General features: G+C 36.6%; 1 protein-coding gene across 4 annotated transcripts in view; it reads right to left on the bottom strand.

Annotated features, from left to right (window-relative positions):
* Window positions 1-14,648, bottom strand: part of MAPK8 (mitogen-activated protein kinase 8) — a 41,872-nt gene that overhangs the window by 1,294 nt on the left and 25,930 nt on the right. For 2 of the 4 annotated variants that reach the window (XM_030453243.1, XM_030453240.1), the window contains exons 6-11: window positions 12,511-12,676; window positions 8,147-8,218; window positions 5,617-5,799; window positions 4,682-4,806; window positions 2,636-2,699; window positions 665-742 (exon numbers count right to left, since the gene is read on the bottom strand). In XM_030453243.1, the coding sequence (XP_030309103.1) occupies window positions 665-742; window positions 2,636-2,699; window positions 4,682-4,806; window positions 5,617-5,799; window positions 8,147-8,218; window positions 12,511-12,676 (688 nt within the window). Of the gene's footprint in view, window positions 1-664; window positions 743-2,635; window positions 2,700-4,681; window positions 4,807-5,616; window positions 5,800-7,727; window positions 7,800-8,146; window positions 8,219-12,510; window positions 12,677-14,648 lie in introns of all 4 variants that reach the window. The other 2 variants (XM_030453242.1, XM_030453241.1) reach the window with 1 other exon arrangement.

Genomic DNA, 14,648 nt, shown 5'->3' with positions numbered 1-14,648 from the left:
TAGATAAAAAAATAAGGGTACTGCTTTTTTCCTTCAGGCTGGGAAGCATGGCTTATGGAATAAGCCATATTGTGCATATTCAGTCTCAGATACACTGTGATTTTCAGAGTATGGACTTCAGTGAACTCTGAGCAGAGTCAGCAATAGCCGTCCAGTTCTTCTCATAATTTTTCAACAGTGTAAATGGAGTCCTAACTGTGATCAGCCAAGGGTCACATTTTGCTCTAAAATTTAGCAACAGTTTCTGAAAGTGCTCCATCATCCTTTCTGTTTTGAGGGAATATTCAAGGCTGACAAATTAGTAATCCTGTTTCTTTACTCAACAGACACAAAGTGTTTATATATTCACTTGGAACTCTTCCAGCTAGAAGTCATAGGTACAACCAGAGTAGTGCCAGTACACATCAAGATGTTTCTCGACCAAAATTAATGAAGCATCAGTTAAATTGGGACAATAATGGAGGAATTTACCAAAGTAATAAAAAGATCCATTAACCCCACACACTCTATTCAAATAAGCAGTATCTCAAAAAATATTCAAGAGGTTGTGTGTTATTTAAGAGCTGTATTTTGAGTTAGGTTACTGTTGGGTATTTTGAACAGCTGACTCCCTCCTGACCTAAAAGCTGATGTAGCTTTATACTGTGCTTTTATTGTAACCAACCTAAAGGGGCTGGTTGTCCACGTATAACCCCATTCTTGGTTCTCTCCTCTAGGTCCATGACTTCCTTGTATATCAACTCTGAAAATGCAGAGAAGAGAAGGCAAAAAATGAATTTGCAAACCCAAGACTGGATAGACTGAATTAATATACATCTCCTGTTAAAAATGTACATTCAAATTTCATTGATTTATAATTAGTTCATAATTAGTTTTTAACAACTACAGAACTGGAAGGTTATAGAAAAGAGTACAATTCTTTTCTGTTGAAGCTACAACAGGCTGGCACTCTGATACACACTGACATTGCTCTAAGGCCCTTGTGTACCAGCTGCTTGGGGACCTCAGGTTAAACTGGTTCTTCATGAGCACTGGGTTTGTATCAAGGCTTCTCTGGTGCAGATAAACTCAATGAGCAGTCTTCAAAGGATTGGTAGGAACAAATCCAAACAGCATTGCCATCCTCCCAACAAATATTTGCAACAAAATTTCCCGAGCAACATCATCTACAGGTCCAGTTCATTATGAAATGGAATACAGTATTTATTGGCACCTAAGGAGCCACTTCAAATGAAAGCAGTGACTTAACCTTCCAGTTACAGAGTTTCCTCATCCTTAAACAGGTTAGAAGTGCTTATAACATGAATCACGTCCTGTGTAGTGGCCAGAAGATTTCTAAGCAAATGGCAACTTATTACCCAGAAAAGACTTCAGTTCTGAATCTATCAAAGTAACAACAGAAGACAAGTACTAAAAATGTTAAATACAGCTCATAAGAACTGACTGTCAGAATACTGCTTTTACTTGTCACTGGCAAACTAGTATAATGTATAAATAGTATGGGAAAAAAGGGCATTTAAGAATTATGACTTCAAGGACTATGGATATCTGAAAAGTAATTTCCATATTGCTTGAAATACCCTCAGCACATCTGCCTCAAAAAGAAAATTACTTTGCTTGGAAGAAGGATGGTAAGAAAATTTCCATGATTCTCCCTATCTCTTTCTTCATGATTATAACTCAGTTATTAACAGAAAGGGACTCAAAAGTATGGCAGTACCAGATTTTACAGACTTATGTCCATTACCAGCAACAGAATGAAATTGTCAGAAATTATTCAGGAAACATTTTCCCTGCTTTTTTTTTTTTTTTCTCTGGGGACAAAAAAATTATACAGATCTAATATCTCATTCTAGATTTTTTTCAGCATAAAATATTAGATTGTTCAATAAACTAAATTCTTGCTTAAATGCAATATTTACAGACTGCATAGCATTCTGGATCTGCATTTTTTCCTAGTGCTAGAATCTCAGCACTATTACCACATCTTTCAGGAGCAATTTCAAAATGAAGCACAAGCTTGGCAAGTAAAAAAGATGTTCCCCTTATACTTTTATTATTTTACACCCCATATATGACCAGGAATAGATATTAAACCAATGAACACTTGAAGATTATGCTTTTGCAGGCTTAAGTCTAATGTTATACTACAGTCTGTTGAACACCTCAATCCCAGCTATTTTCTCAAAATCCCAAAGATGATAAACCTCACTATCTCACTCATTACTAACACTTCCTAATCTTCTGATTGATTTAAAACAAAACTTTTATTGCTAATAGCCTCTTCACTGGAAGACTAGTGCTTCTACTTCAGACTGCCATTGCTTAAACTCCTGCATCTTTTTCAACTGCAGCAGTTTGTCCAGAAGAGTTACTCTCTAAAAATTCTGCCCTATGGTTTGCAAAAGTTGTCTGAAATAGGTAGGTCTCAAGTTCACTTCAAAGGATCAGCACCTTTGCAGGAACATTTTTAGTGTTGCAACAATCAATAACCAAGATGTTGTGAAGCAGTGACCTATTCCCTTACAATTCCAAGAAGTTTAAGTAAATACTATTTGGCTGCTCCCAGGAACCTTAGTGACAGTAATCGTTGGGATCAAGACTACTCCTATTAAACTTAAAACGCTCATCTTACCTTTCCATTCTTCTATTGTGTGCTCTCTTTCATCCAACTGCTTATCTGGTATCTTTGGTGGAGGCTTAAAAAAACAACAACTCATGATTAAAAGGGATACAAAACCACAATAAACTACAAATGAAAGTAAACACTTAGAAAAGGAACATGATTTAAATATACTGTATATATATGGTCATATATTCTCTCATACTTGAACCTTGCCTATTTTCTAGATGCTGCTACATTTTTTAAGCTGTCCTGATTAACAGATTTAGTATCATTACTGCAATAATTAAAAGAGAAACTAGTAAAATAACTTCCACATGCAGCAGTCTCCTGTTTTTTCTCTAGTTATGATAGCTCAGGAGAATTCTAATTCACAGAATAACAGAATCAAAGAATAGAATTTTCAGGGGTGGAAGGGACCTTTAAGATCATCAAGTCCTAACCCCCCTGCCATCGGCAGGAACACCTCCCACTAGATCAGGTTGCTCAGAGCCTTGTCCAGCTTGGCTATAAAAACTTCCAGGGATGGGGCTCCCACCACCTCCCAGGGCAACCTGTGCCAGTGTCTCAGCACCCTCATGCTAAAGAATTTCCTAATATCTAATCTAAATCTACCCTCCTCTACTTTGAATCCACTGCCCCCTAACAGCCTAAGAAGTCCCTCACCATCTTTCTTGTAGCCCCTTCAGATACTGGAAGGCTACACTAAGGTCTCCTCAGAGGCTTCTCCTCTTCAGACTGAATAACTCCAACTATCTCGGTCTGTCTTCACAGCAGAGGTGCTCCAACCCTCTGATCATCCTCATGGCCCTTCTCTGGACACACTCCATCACGTTCATGTCCCTCCTGTAAAAGGGGCAGAATCACCTCCCTCGACCTGCTGGCCATGCTGCTCTTGATGCAGCCAAGGATCTGGTTGGCTTTCTGGGCTGCAAGTGTACACTGATGGCTCATGTTGAACTTCTCATCCCCCAGCACTCCCAAGTCCTTTTCCTCAGAGCTGCTCTCAAGCCAGTCCCTGCTCAGCCTATATCAGTGCTTGGGATTGCCCTGGCCCAGATGAGGACCTTGCACTTGGTCTTATTGAACTTCATGAGGTTGGCATGGGCCCACCTCTCCAGCCTCTCAAGGTCCCTCTGGATGGCATCCCTTCCCTCCACTGTGTCAGCCACAGAGTTTGGTGTCATCAGCAAACTTGCTGAGGGTGCACTCAATGCCACCATCCATGTCACCAACAAGGATGTTAAACAGGACCAGTCCTTGAGGGTCCCACTGATCCTTGTGGGACTCCACGTGTCACTAGCTTCCATTTGGACATGGACTCATTGACAGCCACTCTTCGGGTGCAGCCATCAAAGCAGTCCTTTATCCACCAAGCTGTCCATCCATCAAACCCACGTTTTACCAGCTTGGAGAGCAGGATGTCATGTGGGACCGTGTTGAAGGCTTTGCTCAGGTCCAGGTAAATTTTCCTAGTTTAAGAGTACTATCAATTGCTACAACTAATGAAAATATTTCTCTCACCCAGGAATAAACACCTCAGAATCCTATCAAGGACAATCAAACCACACTGAAACAACTGAAGCTCAATAAATCAGAACCCTGTATAAAAGGTTTCAGATACATTACAGAATCACAGAATGTTAGGGATTGGAAGGGACCTCGAGAGATCATCAAGTCCAACCCCCCTGCCAGAGCAGGGCCACCTACTGTAGGTCACAGAGGAATGCATCCAGGCAGGTTTTGCATGTCTTCAGAGAAGGACACTGCATCTTCACTGGGACACTACTACATGAGATAATTCTAGATGTCCATGAGATTATATGCAGTTACACATGGACACACAGATGCAGGTACTTCAGTTTGCACCCATTCCTAATACTGTATCTAATAAACATGACAACTGATGCCTATAAAAAAGATCACAACTCAGTTATGCTTGTAGTGAAATGTGTAGATCATGCAATAACCTTCTTTCAGGTAGCTACCATCAAGCACCACAACAATTTTGCTTTAGGACAGTACCTTCTTAATCAGAGACCTAAAACAAGAACTTACAGCTTCTGCTTCTGATGGATCATACCAGACATTGATGTATGGGTGTTGTAGGGCTTCATCGACAGAGATTCTTTTAGAAGCATCTATAACCAGCATTTTGGACAACAAATCTCTTGCTTGACTTGCTGCAAAAAGTAAAAATTTCTATTTAGACTAGTGCCATCTATAGTGAACATAATGCCCTATTTCCAGGCTCATAGGAAGAGAAGACCCAGAGCAATGAAATTCCCATTTACTATCTATGAACCTTCACATTATTTGGGGTTTACGAGAGTGGTCTATTTGATGGGGAAAAAATTCTGAAGTGAGTAACTCGTGTAGAAAAGGGGTTGCACATGTTTTACTTCGCATTTTCAGCATACAGTGCCCTTTGGTGTGACATCCTTATGTGAAATGTAATTCAGCTGGCAGTACAGCTTTGACTGGAGTAGCAGTGAGCAAGCACCTTTGCACCTCTCTTACAGTTAATGGGGAAAAAAGTGTCATATACTGTTAGTCAGAGAAAATATGGTGAAACTTTGACTCCATTGAGTAGGTGACTAAGAACTAGTAAGATATTTCAGTAACTACAGGATATCTATATATTATGAATACAAGACCTTTCTATTCATCCCTAAACAAACATCTACTCTGACTATGCCATTTCTATTTCATTTTCCCTCTAGTCTTCTCTAAATCACGTTGGTATCTGTCATTAAGAGAAAAATATATATTGGCTCCTCTTCATAAAGAAAAGTATCAAGAAACATCTCTAGAATAGCAGATGTTTTGTATATAAGCATACATCGACATGTTTATCCACTCCCATGATAAAACTACCATAATATTTAAATCCTTAGCAGGATGATTTTATAGGGAACAAAACCAAGATACATTTCTGTTCAATATATTAGTTTTAAGACTAAAATATACAGTGTAAGGAAGACAGACCTTACCTTTAAGCTTATTGTGCTCAGAATCAGCTGGGAAAAGGACATCTGGAAAGAGTTTTTCAAAACTATAACCAGCATATTTAGGTCTGTTCTCCACATAAGTTCGGACTGTAGGCTGTAATTTCTTCATAAATTCAGGGCATGGTGTTCCTAGCTGCTCTATGACTTTATTCCATTGATCAATATCTAGTGTTATGCAGCTAAGAAAAACACGGTGACTAATTTTCAGCTAGGTTAGGTTAAAATCATATTCAGTAACAACCAGAGAGAAAACACAGGAAACTATAATAAAATATCAAGTTAATCACCATTAATTAGTACTACCTTCTTAGAGGAAACAGTGAAACAAAGGAAGGCTATGAGAAGTCAAGGCAGTATGTTTTAATCAAAATCACAATTAACTTGCAAAGGATATACTTCTGGGAAAAAGAGAAAATTACAACTCAAAAAAGTATTAAATAAATTTAAATAAAGTCCTTCCTTAGGTTCTGGAGAAAAATTCCCTGACTTAAACATCTCTTCACAGTACTCAAGCTACTTACTCATCACCAAGACATTATAAGAATTGCCCTGTGTAGGTGCTTTGTCCTTCATTCCCATCTTGGTCCCTCAGCCCAGTGCAGGACTCTCCCAAGCCAATGATCTCCCACTAACAACATGCAACACTGAGCACCAGTGGGCACAAAGGATGAAGTCTTGGCCCACAGAGGTCAATGACATTTTTTTAAAGATCTCAATGCAGAAATTAAAGAATTTCTTGAAAAAACATGTAGGGAACACCTAAATTGAAAAGTTTATACAAGGTAAAGGGAAGACTGACCAGTTCATGGCAGAAGAATTTATTATGCATTAATAAATAAAAATGTTTGTCTCAGGAATTCCTGCTTACAGGTGGTTATACACTGGGAGATATCTCAGGTGAAATGTTATATATACTTATTCATACAGTCTTCCCAAATTTTTATTTTTGGCTACCACCAAAGATGGGATTTAGGGGCTGCTTGAAACTTCACTTGGATGCAGCAGGACCTGCTCTTGCATTCTTAAAACTAACAGCAGATCTTTATATAAGGATTTTCAAGTTCTACAGTGCTTTAGTACGTGCCGTGAAAAAGAAGTAACATTGCATGGCACTGAGCCTAAGCTGAAAAACCACACTAGAAAACCAGGATGCATAAAGCAGAGCATGGTGCAGCACATGCAATGACACAGCAGTGTGAAAATAAGCATGCCCTGGATCTTCTCCCTTAAATGGTACCACATCACTTATTAAAAACTAATCTGCAGCAAAAGCAGAGAAGATTTTGGATGGCACCTAGAAACTGGAATGTAACTACCAGTCAAAGGACAAAAATGTCAAAGTCTCTTTAGATCCACCAATTTTAGCAATGACCCAGAGGCTTCCCCTCTATCTGCCTGGAATAGATTCTGTTCACAGGACAACACATTCAGGCAGCATCAAGGCATTCATGGAACAAAAAGAGAGAAGTGCCAGATATTTCTGAAAACTGTTTACAGGATCATTTCTGTTTACAAAAATATGAAACTCCAGAGTGTAACTAATGAAGCTCATTAGGAATTTTTGGTAAGCTTTTCCTATAAAATGTAAAGGATAGTAACTACTAACATGCTCAGCTACTGAATAAGATTAAGAGGTTATTACATAAAAATTATCTCCAAAGGAAATATCAATGCATGTGAATCATCAAAACTTCACCTCAATAAATCTGTCTTAAATGTGACAACATTAAAAAAAAATGCATAGACACTATATTAAATTGAAAAAAGAAAAGAAAAAGAAAAAAAAAAAAGAGAGGGAATAATAAAGGAAAAGTAAAAAACAATCACGTTTGCCCAAGTGGTATTTTGTTCATATTGCTTAGCACTGATCTCTAAAGACAGTCATACACATTAATGCAGCTTTACTTTAAATGGTATAACTGTAGATATTTTTGCAGCTTCCCAGAATCAAAAGAACAAACTCACAAATTGTACTTTGAAAAGGCAGTTTAAAACCAGTATTTTAAAAATAAGAACCACCTTAATCTGGAACGATATTGCTGCAGTATCTTTTGACCTTTTACAACTACATCCTAGGCCAAAGGTAAGGATACGATCTGTACCAGGAAATAAAACACCACCTTTGATCATTTCTCCCATGATGCACCCAACTGACCAAATGTCAACTGAAAACAAAATGCAATGATATTAACATAAATGATAGTTATTAAAATAAAGTAAATAAAAATATCCAGACATACATACATGAAGTGACTATAAAAAGCGTGTGTAATGAAAATGAGTGTGAGTGAATATATTCTAACTACAGGACCAGCAGAGACTATGTCCTACTGCTAGATGCAGCCTGAGTAAAAAATGAAGTTCTTAACATTTTTTTAAGTGACTCACAAGAAAAATCCATGTTCATTTAATAAAAAAAAAATTATACAATATGCATTTCCATGACAGAACATCAATAAAAAGGTTAATTACTTCCTAACTGATTCAACCTGCTGCAGCAGCACAAGGATACAGTCCCTTCCTGGAAAGAGGATTTTGTGGCAAACCATTTCGCCCATAATGCACCCCACAGACCATAAATCCACTATGTTTGTAGCACAAAAAGAAGGAAAAGCAAAGCAAATGGTCATTTAAAATTAAAAGAAGCATAACATGACTGCATCCTATAAACTGCAGAGACAGCACAGGAAGAAGAGCAAGTTTTTATATCAATCAATGCAAGCACTTCAAAATACACTAAATATGAGGATTAGCTTTTAACTGCCTGAAACCCAAGGCAGAAAAACACCCTTTTGTTTAACATAGTACGAGAGCAAGATCAAGAGCACAGAGAGAGAGATACATATGAATCAAGCAGAGTAAAGCCCTTCTTCAAGCGCTGAGGCTTGCAAAGATATTCTGCAAAATATACTCTGCGCAGACACAGATACTCTGCCAAAAGACTAGATTAAAGCACCAAAGATAATTTCAAAATTTCTTGAAAGTAATTCCACTGTAGTTATAGGAATAAATTTAGAAGTAGCAAAGTAATCTGATCTTTAAAACTACGGCGTATCTACAAGTACTTATACATTTAGGAGGAGAATTAATCAATTGGTTATTACATAGGAATTAAAATTTGCCTAGAAGTATTTCCTATGTATCTCTCTCTCCCTTTAAATAAAAAACAAACACCATCACTAAGAGATCACTTAGAATTTTAGAGGATCAGTTCATGACAATATTAATATGCTCCTAAAGATTTTCAGTTAAAGTTGTTTATTTCTCCAGTTATTCTGACATAACAACTTCTACAAAAGAAAAACTTGAAACTGTTTTTAATGAAATGCACATTTCTATATTGCCTTAAAATAAATCACTCAGAGACATACTCAAAGATGCACAAATTTACTTTTAAAAGCACACTTTTTTTTTGTTGTTTGCTTTCAGCAGTACTGTTAATTCTGTATGAAAAAGTTTTCTTGAAGTCATAATAATGAATTTGTGCTATTATGTATACTTTTACATCAAACATGACACTGGAATTTCAATTAAACAGAAAAGAAGGGGATTTAAATGAGAACAATTGTATTGAAAATCACATGCAAAGTTCTGAAGGAGCTCAACAACGTAAAACAAAAATGATGCTACTTTTTGAAAATATTACTCCCCACTAATTTGAAATTTCCTCTAAAATAGCATCTAAATCACATGATTGGAGATCATAATTGTACATATTAATAGGTCAAAATTAAGGGCCTGGTTCATTTAAAAATTATTGTCCACATTTTACAATTAGTGTTTTTTCATATTTTCAAATACTTAAGAAAAGTAAAAATTCTTTGGCTTAAAGACCCAAATACATGAAACCCAAGTTTTGAGTTCAGCTTTTTAAACAAAATTCTGAATGTTGACTTTTTCAGCTAAAATATAATCTGCTGCTATCACATTTCAAACTACACTCAAATCTATTGTAATTAGCTTGTGCCCAACATGACAGAAACAATGTCAATAACTGCACAGGGAAGTCTGGAAAAGAAGAAGTAATGTCACTCAATGTCTTATTTTCATGCCTCAGAAGACAAATTACTTCAGAGGCTAAGAGAACAACAATACCTCTGGTCACCCTAGAAAATCAAACTTCTGATCTTTGGGGGTGTTTTGGCTTGCTGCTTTCATTAATCAAACAAAACCTATTTATTTATAGATCTGTAGCCTCTGTGAATACTTCTATAAAAGAATAAGTAAATTCTTACTACAGAATCAAAAGAGCTTTTTTTTAAAATACACTGCTTTTCATACAAAGTGTATTTTATTCTTATGAACCGTGTTTGGAGTGAAGTTATTATTTTCTGTAATTCTAAGGGAAAAAATATCACACGAAACCAAACAGTGTAGCTGCTAGGAAACTTGAAAGTAGTAGTTTCAGAGAGTTGGGATCTTTACTTGCTTTTCAGTGCTTTCCTTCTGATAAATGTGCATGTAGCTGCACATAAATCTAAATATGTTAACTGTGCACAGTTTCAGTGTCCTCCTCCATTTCTTGAGTTTGCAAGCTTGTTTTTTTGATGTCCTATACCCAAACAAACATGCTTTACCTCCTCCAGTATCAAAACCTATGTGAAATTAACGCCACAGTTTGTCCAAGACCTTTGCAAGTTTTGAAGCAATTAGAGATTTAATATGTGCATAATATGGTATCAGAAGAACACTACTCTCCAGTATGTATCTCAATATATCACAATCCTCACACTCAGATTCAGCAAGGCACCCTGTTCAATTAAACTAAATGTAAATGTTAACCATCAGTAAGCTGTCAGTTCTCAATATTTAACTCTAATGTAAAACAGTTAACTTTTAATTTAGTTATGGGTTTAATGAGATAAAATAGGCATCAATGATAACAGCTGAGAATCTTGGGCAGCCCATGGCTCTTACTTAAGTACATCCTCTCTATCTGCCTCCATCCCCTCTGCAGCCCTGCCTCCCTCTCAGGGGTAATACACAATGAAGAGCTCATCAGACAGGTTCCAAGAGTGACAGTTACTTAAGTACCCTTTTAATTACATCAGGACATATGAAGATGCAGCTTGTCTTCTGACTCAGATTTACTTTCATGTTCTCCAAAAGTGTAATTTTCGACTCAATGACCATGCACTTTGCTTTGGCATTTTTCATATGAAAAAAAATTTATATTCTGCTGCACAACACAATTCATGCTTGGTTAAGGAACAGGACTGTCACTAACATGGCAGGGTGTCCTAGAACACAACCTATTTAGCTCCAATAATAAACTAAGCAACATTTTAGTGCAAAACGTGTTTCACACTTTTGCATCTCTAAGTTACCTTGTATTTGTAAGAAATATGTGAACTCAGCAAAATAGAAAACTTGTGACTTTCATTGTATCAGTTCTTCCTGTAACTCAAACTATACCTTCATATTCTTTAATGTCTCTTACCTGGCCAATGTAAAGTCTTGGGGAAAATAAAGAAAAGACAAACCTAAACAACATGTTTTCTACAGAGCTTTAGTAGTTAAAAATAACTTTAAGCTTGCTCCACTCAAACTGACTTGGAAATTATTAGAAAGAAGCCAGCTACAAAGGTCATTAAAGGAATGTACATTCTCTCATGCTTACTATCAATACAAAATGATATAAAAACCAGACCCTTGCAAATAAGCATGCAAGCTGGCTTCTTTTATTATCAACAAGTAGAGAAATTATACTTCTTGACTTTTATAAACTACAATAAAATCAGCTCTGTGCAGATAGCAGCTATCACACAACCTGAAGTCACTTGCCATAATGCTATGGAGTTGCTAAGCAAGTTTGCAAACTGTATTAAGAATCCCAAAAGTCCACAGAAGATCTGGTTGTTTCAGTAACCTGAGAAGCCATGCTTCACATCACTAGGAGAAGCTGACAAAAACTCAAGCATCACTGCATCTCAACAGCCTTACTGGAGGACTAACCAACAAAGGATCTGAAATACCTTCAGCAAAAGGTGACCTGTGTGCACAGTGCAAGCCATAGCTGAAAACACCAAGTGAGCAGGACTGACCACAGTGACACTGGATCAATGAAATGGCAGCAGAATTGGGGCTGCTACAATACAATTTCAGGAACAAAGTTACTTTTTGTGGTTTCCTAAATGCTGCTTCAGTTAGATGTGCTCTTCTTGAGTGTGTGTTTCCCTCAGATGCTGTATCCTTTCCTTATTTTCTCATAGGAGACCCTGAGGAGTGAGTCTAATGACAAAGGAAATGCATGCAAGTGGAGGGACAAAGTAAACAATTTCCCTTGCAATTTGTCATTGACCTCAAGGAATCTATCATGCTTCATGAAGTTATTGAGTCTTTCTTCAGCAACATTAATTAAAAACTTAGCACAACAGGTTTAAAGTAGGCTGTTTTTAATAAATAGTGCTGCCATAGTAGGACACTTTAGCTTGTTTGTTCCTCAGTAGCCTTTAAGTTGCCTACACCCTGGGAGGTTTTATTGCATATAGTTAGTCAAGCATTAAATTAAGGTCACCTATATACTGATGAATTCCAATTTAGATCCTCATCAGGAATAAAGGCAGGTGAAGGTATATCAAGGCATATACCACATATTAAGAAAATATATTGCCAGTTTTTCCTGGGAGAAACTTAATCTACCAAGCAAGTTATTTGAATTTTTAAACAAACAAGGCCCTCAATTTCTCCTCCTATTAAATGCCAACATTTCTAATGGGTTGAGTTGAATAAACAAATCAGTGTATCCAGAATCCACATTTTGGTCACAAAGCTGATGTATAAAATTTCTACAGCTTGAAAAAAATATTAACATGTAAAATGTGGTATGCCAAACAGAAAATAAAGCTATGCCAAAGAAAGACTGTATTTGCTGACCGTTTTCTTTGTATCCCATCCCTAGGATGACCTCTGGTGCTCTGTAGTAACGAGTCACTACATAAGGCGTCATCATAAAACTAGTTCCTGCGGTTCTGGCCAGTCCAAAGTCAAGAATCTTCAAAGTGCAGTCTGACTTTACTACTATATTACTGGGCTTTAAATCCTTTAAAAAGAAACATCATACATGACTGCTAAGACAAGCACAAAGTACTCTGTGGTTCACATTTTAAGATAACACTGCTTATATTAAACCCCCCACTTACAACTACATTATTGCTATAACTGCAGTTTCTTCGCTCCTTGCTTTAATTCATGGACATCCAGCAGACTGCAGAATTAATTCCCTCATTGTGTTTGTTGATTTATATAGCAATTAAAGAAGAAAAACATAAACAGTGTTACAAGATGTGTTAGCAATTGCCTGAAATAAACCGAGGTTAGTAAGAAATGTAAGCTCTGATAAAAAGTCTGGAAACTGCTCACTTGTAACAATGGTTATTACTACAATGCAGAACACAATGTTACAACTGATGAAATCATTTGGTGAAATAATCATCTGGATATAAAAATTATTAAAATTATAGCACAAATGTAAAAAAGTAGAAGCTTTCTTTGATGGTTGAGGCTGCATTACATCTTTTGAATTAATGCAGATGTTTCTCTGCACAGAAATCCCCATGCTCATAAGGATATAGTTTTCTGTTTAGGATTTGGTTTTATACTAATTTTGGTGACCAAACCCTAAAAGGCACCATTGAAAACTGCCAAAAATTAACACAGTCATTAAACTGGAGTGGAAAATGCTCTGCTACAGCTTCTGATCATTTAGTTAGAAACATGGTAACTGAATTCTCTTCACTTTAATCCTAAAACCACATTGACAATAGTGGCTTTACAGCTCCTACTTATAAATATCCTACACAGACAGGAGGACCTTGCATACATCTGAATGTCACAGAGCACATATTACAAAGACAGTAAATTCACAATAACTTTGTCATCATAAAATCATTCATAGCACACAGGCCAACACAGATAAAGCTTAGAACCTTTCTGCCTACATTACACTAAGACTAATGAGAGAAAAAACAGATGTGGCAGATGACTCCAGTATTTGAGCTGCAGGGATTTCATAAGTAGCCTTATCTTTCACTGTTTCATGAAGACTTAAAGTGCTATCTGTAAGATATATGTACGTTTTATTTGCACTTGTAGGACTTTCAGCAAACTCCTTATGAAGTTAGGAAAGCTTCAGTAAAGACAGAAAGAAAACTATAAAAAAGAGTTCCAAAACAGTAGAATTTTAAGGGGCAATTAAGTCTTGCCTACTTGCTTATTCACACATCCATCAACAAATCACACAAAGACTACTTTGGTGTAAAAGATTTTTAAAAGCCAGGGAGGAATTCAAGTATTATAAGGCATTCCAGCTATTTGATATGCATGTTTTAGATTCTGCTAAAATCCTGTTTATTATCAGCTTTATTTTTGTACTTATGTTACTATTTGGAGGACATTTATTGCAGAATCCCAGGTGCATGCTCATAGTATTAGTTATATTCATCCTCCCCAAAGCTGAATGTCTAACACTGAAAAGGTTAAGAGATCTTCCCTTTGCAAGAGAAAAATCACTATGAGAACAAAAAGCAAAAGGTTACAGAATACTGTCCATCCTTAATTTCTGAACATCATGTAGCTGTCATGAAATCTAGAAACAGGTTGTAATTTGGAACACAGAGCTGTCCTTCAAAATGATGGAGGTGAGAGCTGCTTTACACTGCATCCAAATTCACCAGAACCAATAATTCTCATGTTTACCTATAAATGAAGACTAAAAAACTCCTATAAGAACAATTAAGTTAATTAGGCCATATAAACATATCTGGAACCTATAGCAGAATACATCTCATTGAACCTTAAAAATTTAAAATGTCAATGCTAAAAAATCAGAGATTATTTATGGCCTTCCCCCACTCAGCAGAGGAGAGAGAGTCATCCCCGGAGGGTATTCATGGTTTCCATGGGCTTTTTACTTTCTAAAGAAACATTTGTGAAAGGATTCAATTAGGCACCTTTGTTAAGCACTCAAAAAAAGGCCCAATACAATGTTCCAGAGTTTGCATGCAGGACTAATG

This window comes from Calypte anna, chromosome 6 (assembly GCF_003957555.1).
Source record: "Calypte anna isolate BGI_N300 chromosome 6, bCalAnn1_v1.p, whole genome shotgun sequence".
NCBI lineage: Eukaryota > Metazoa > Chordata > Aves > Apodiformes > Trochilidae > Calypte > Calypte anna.
This window is presented reverse-complemented; position numbering and strand designations above follow the sequence as displayed.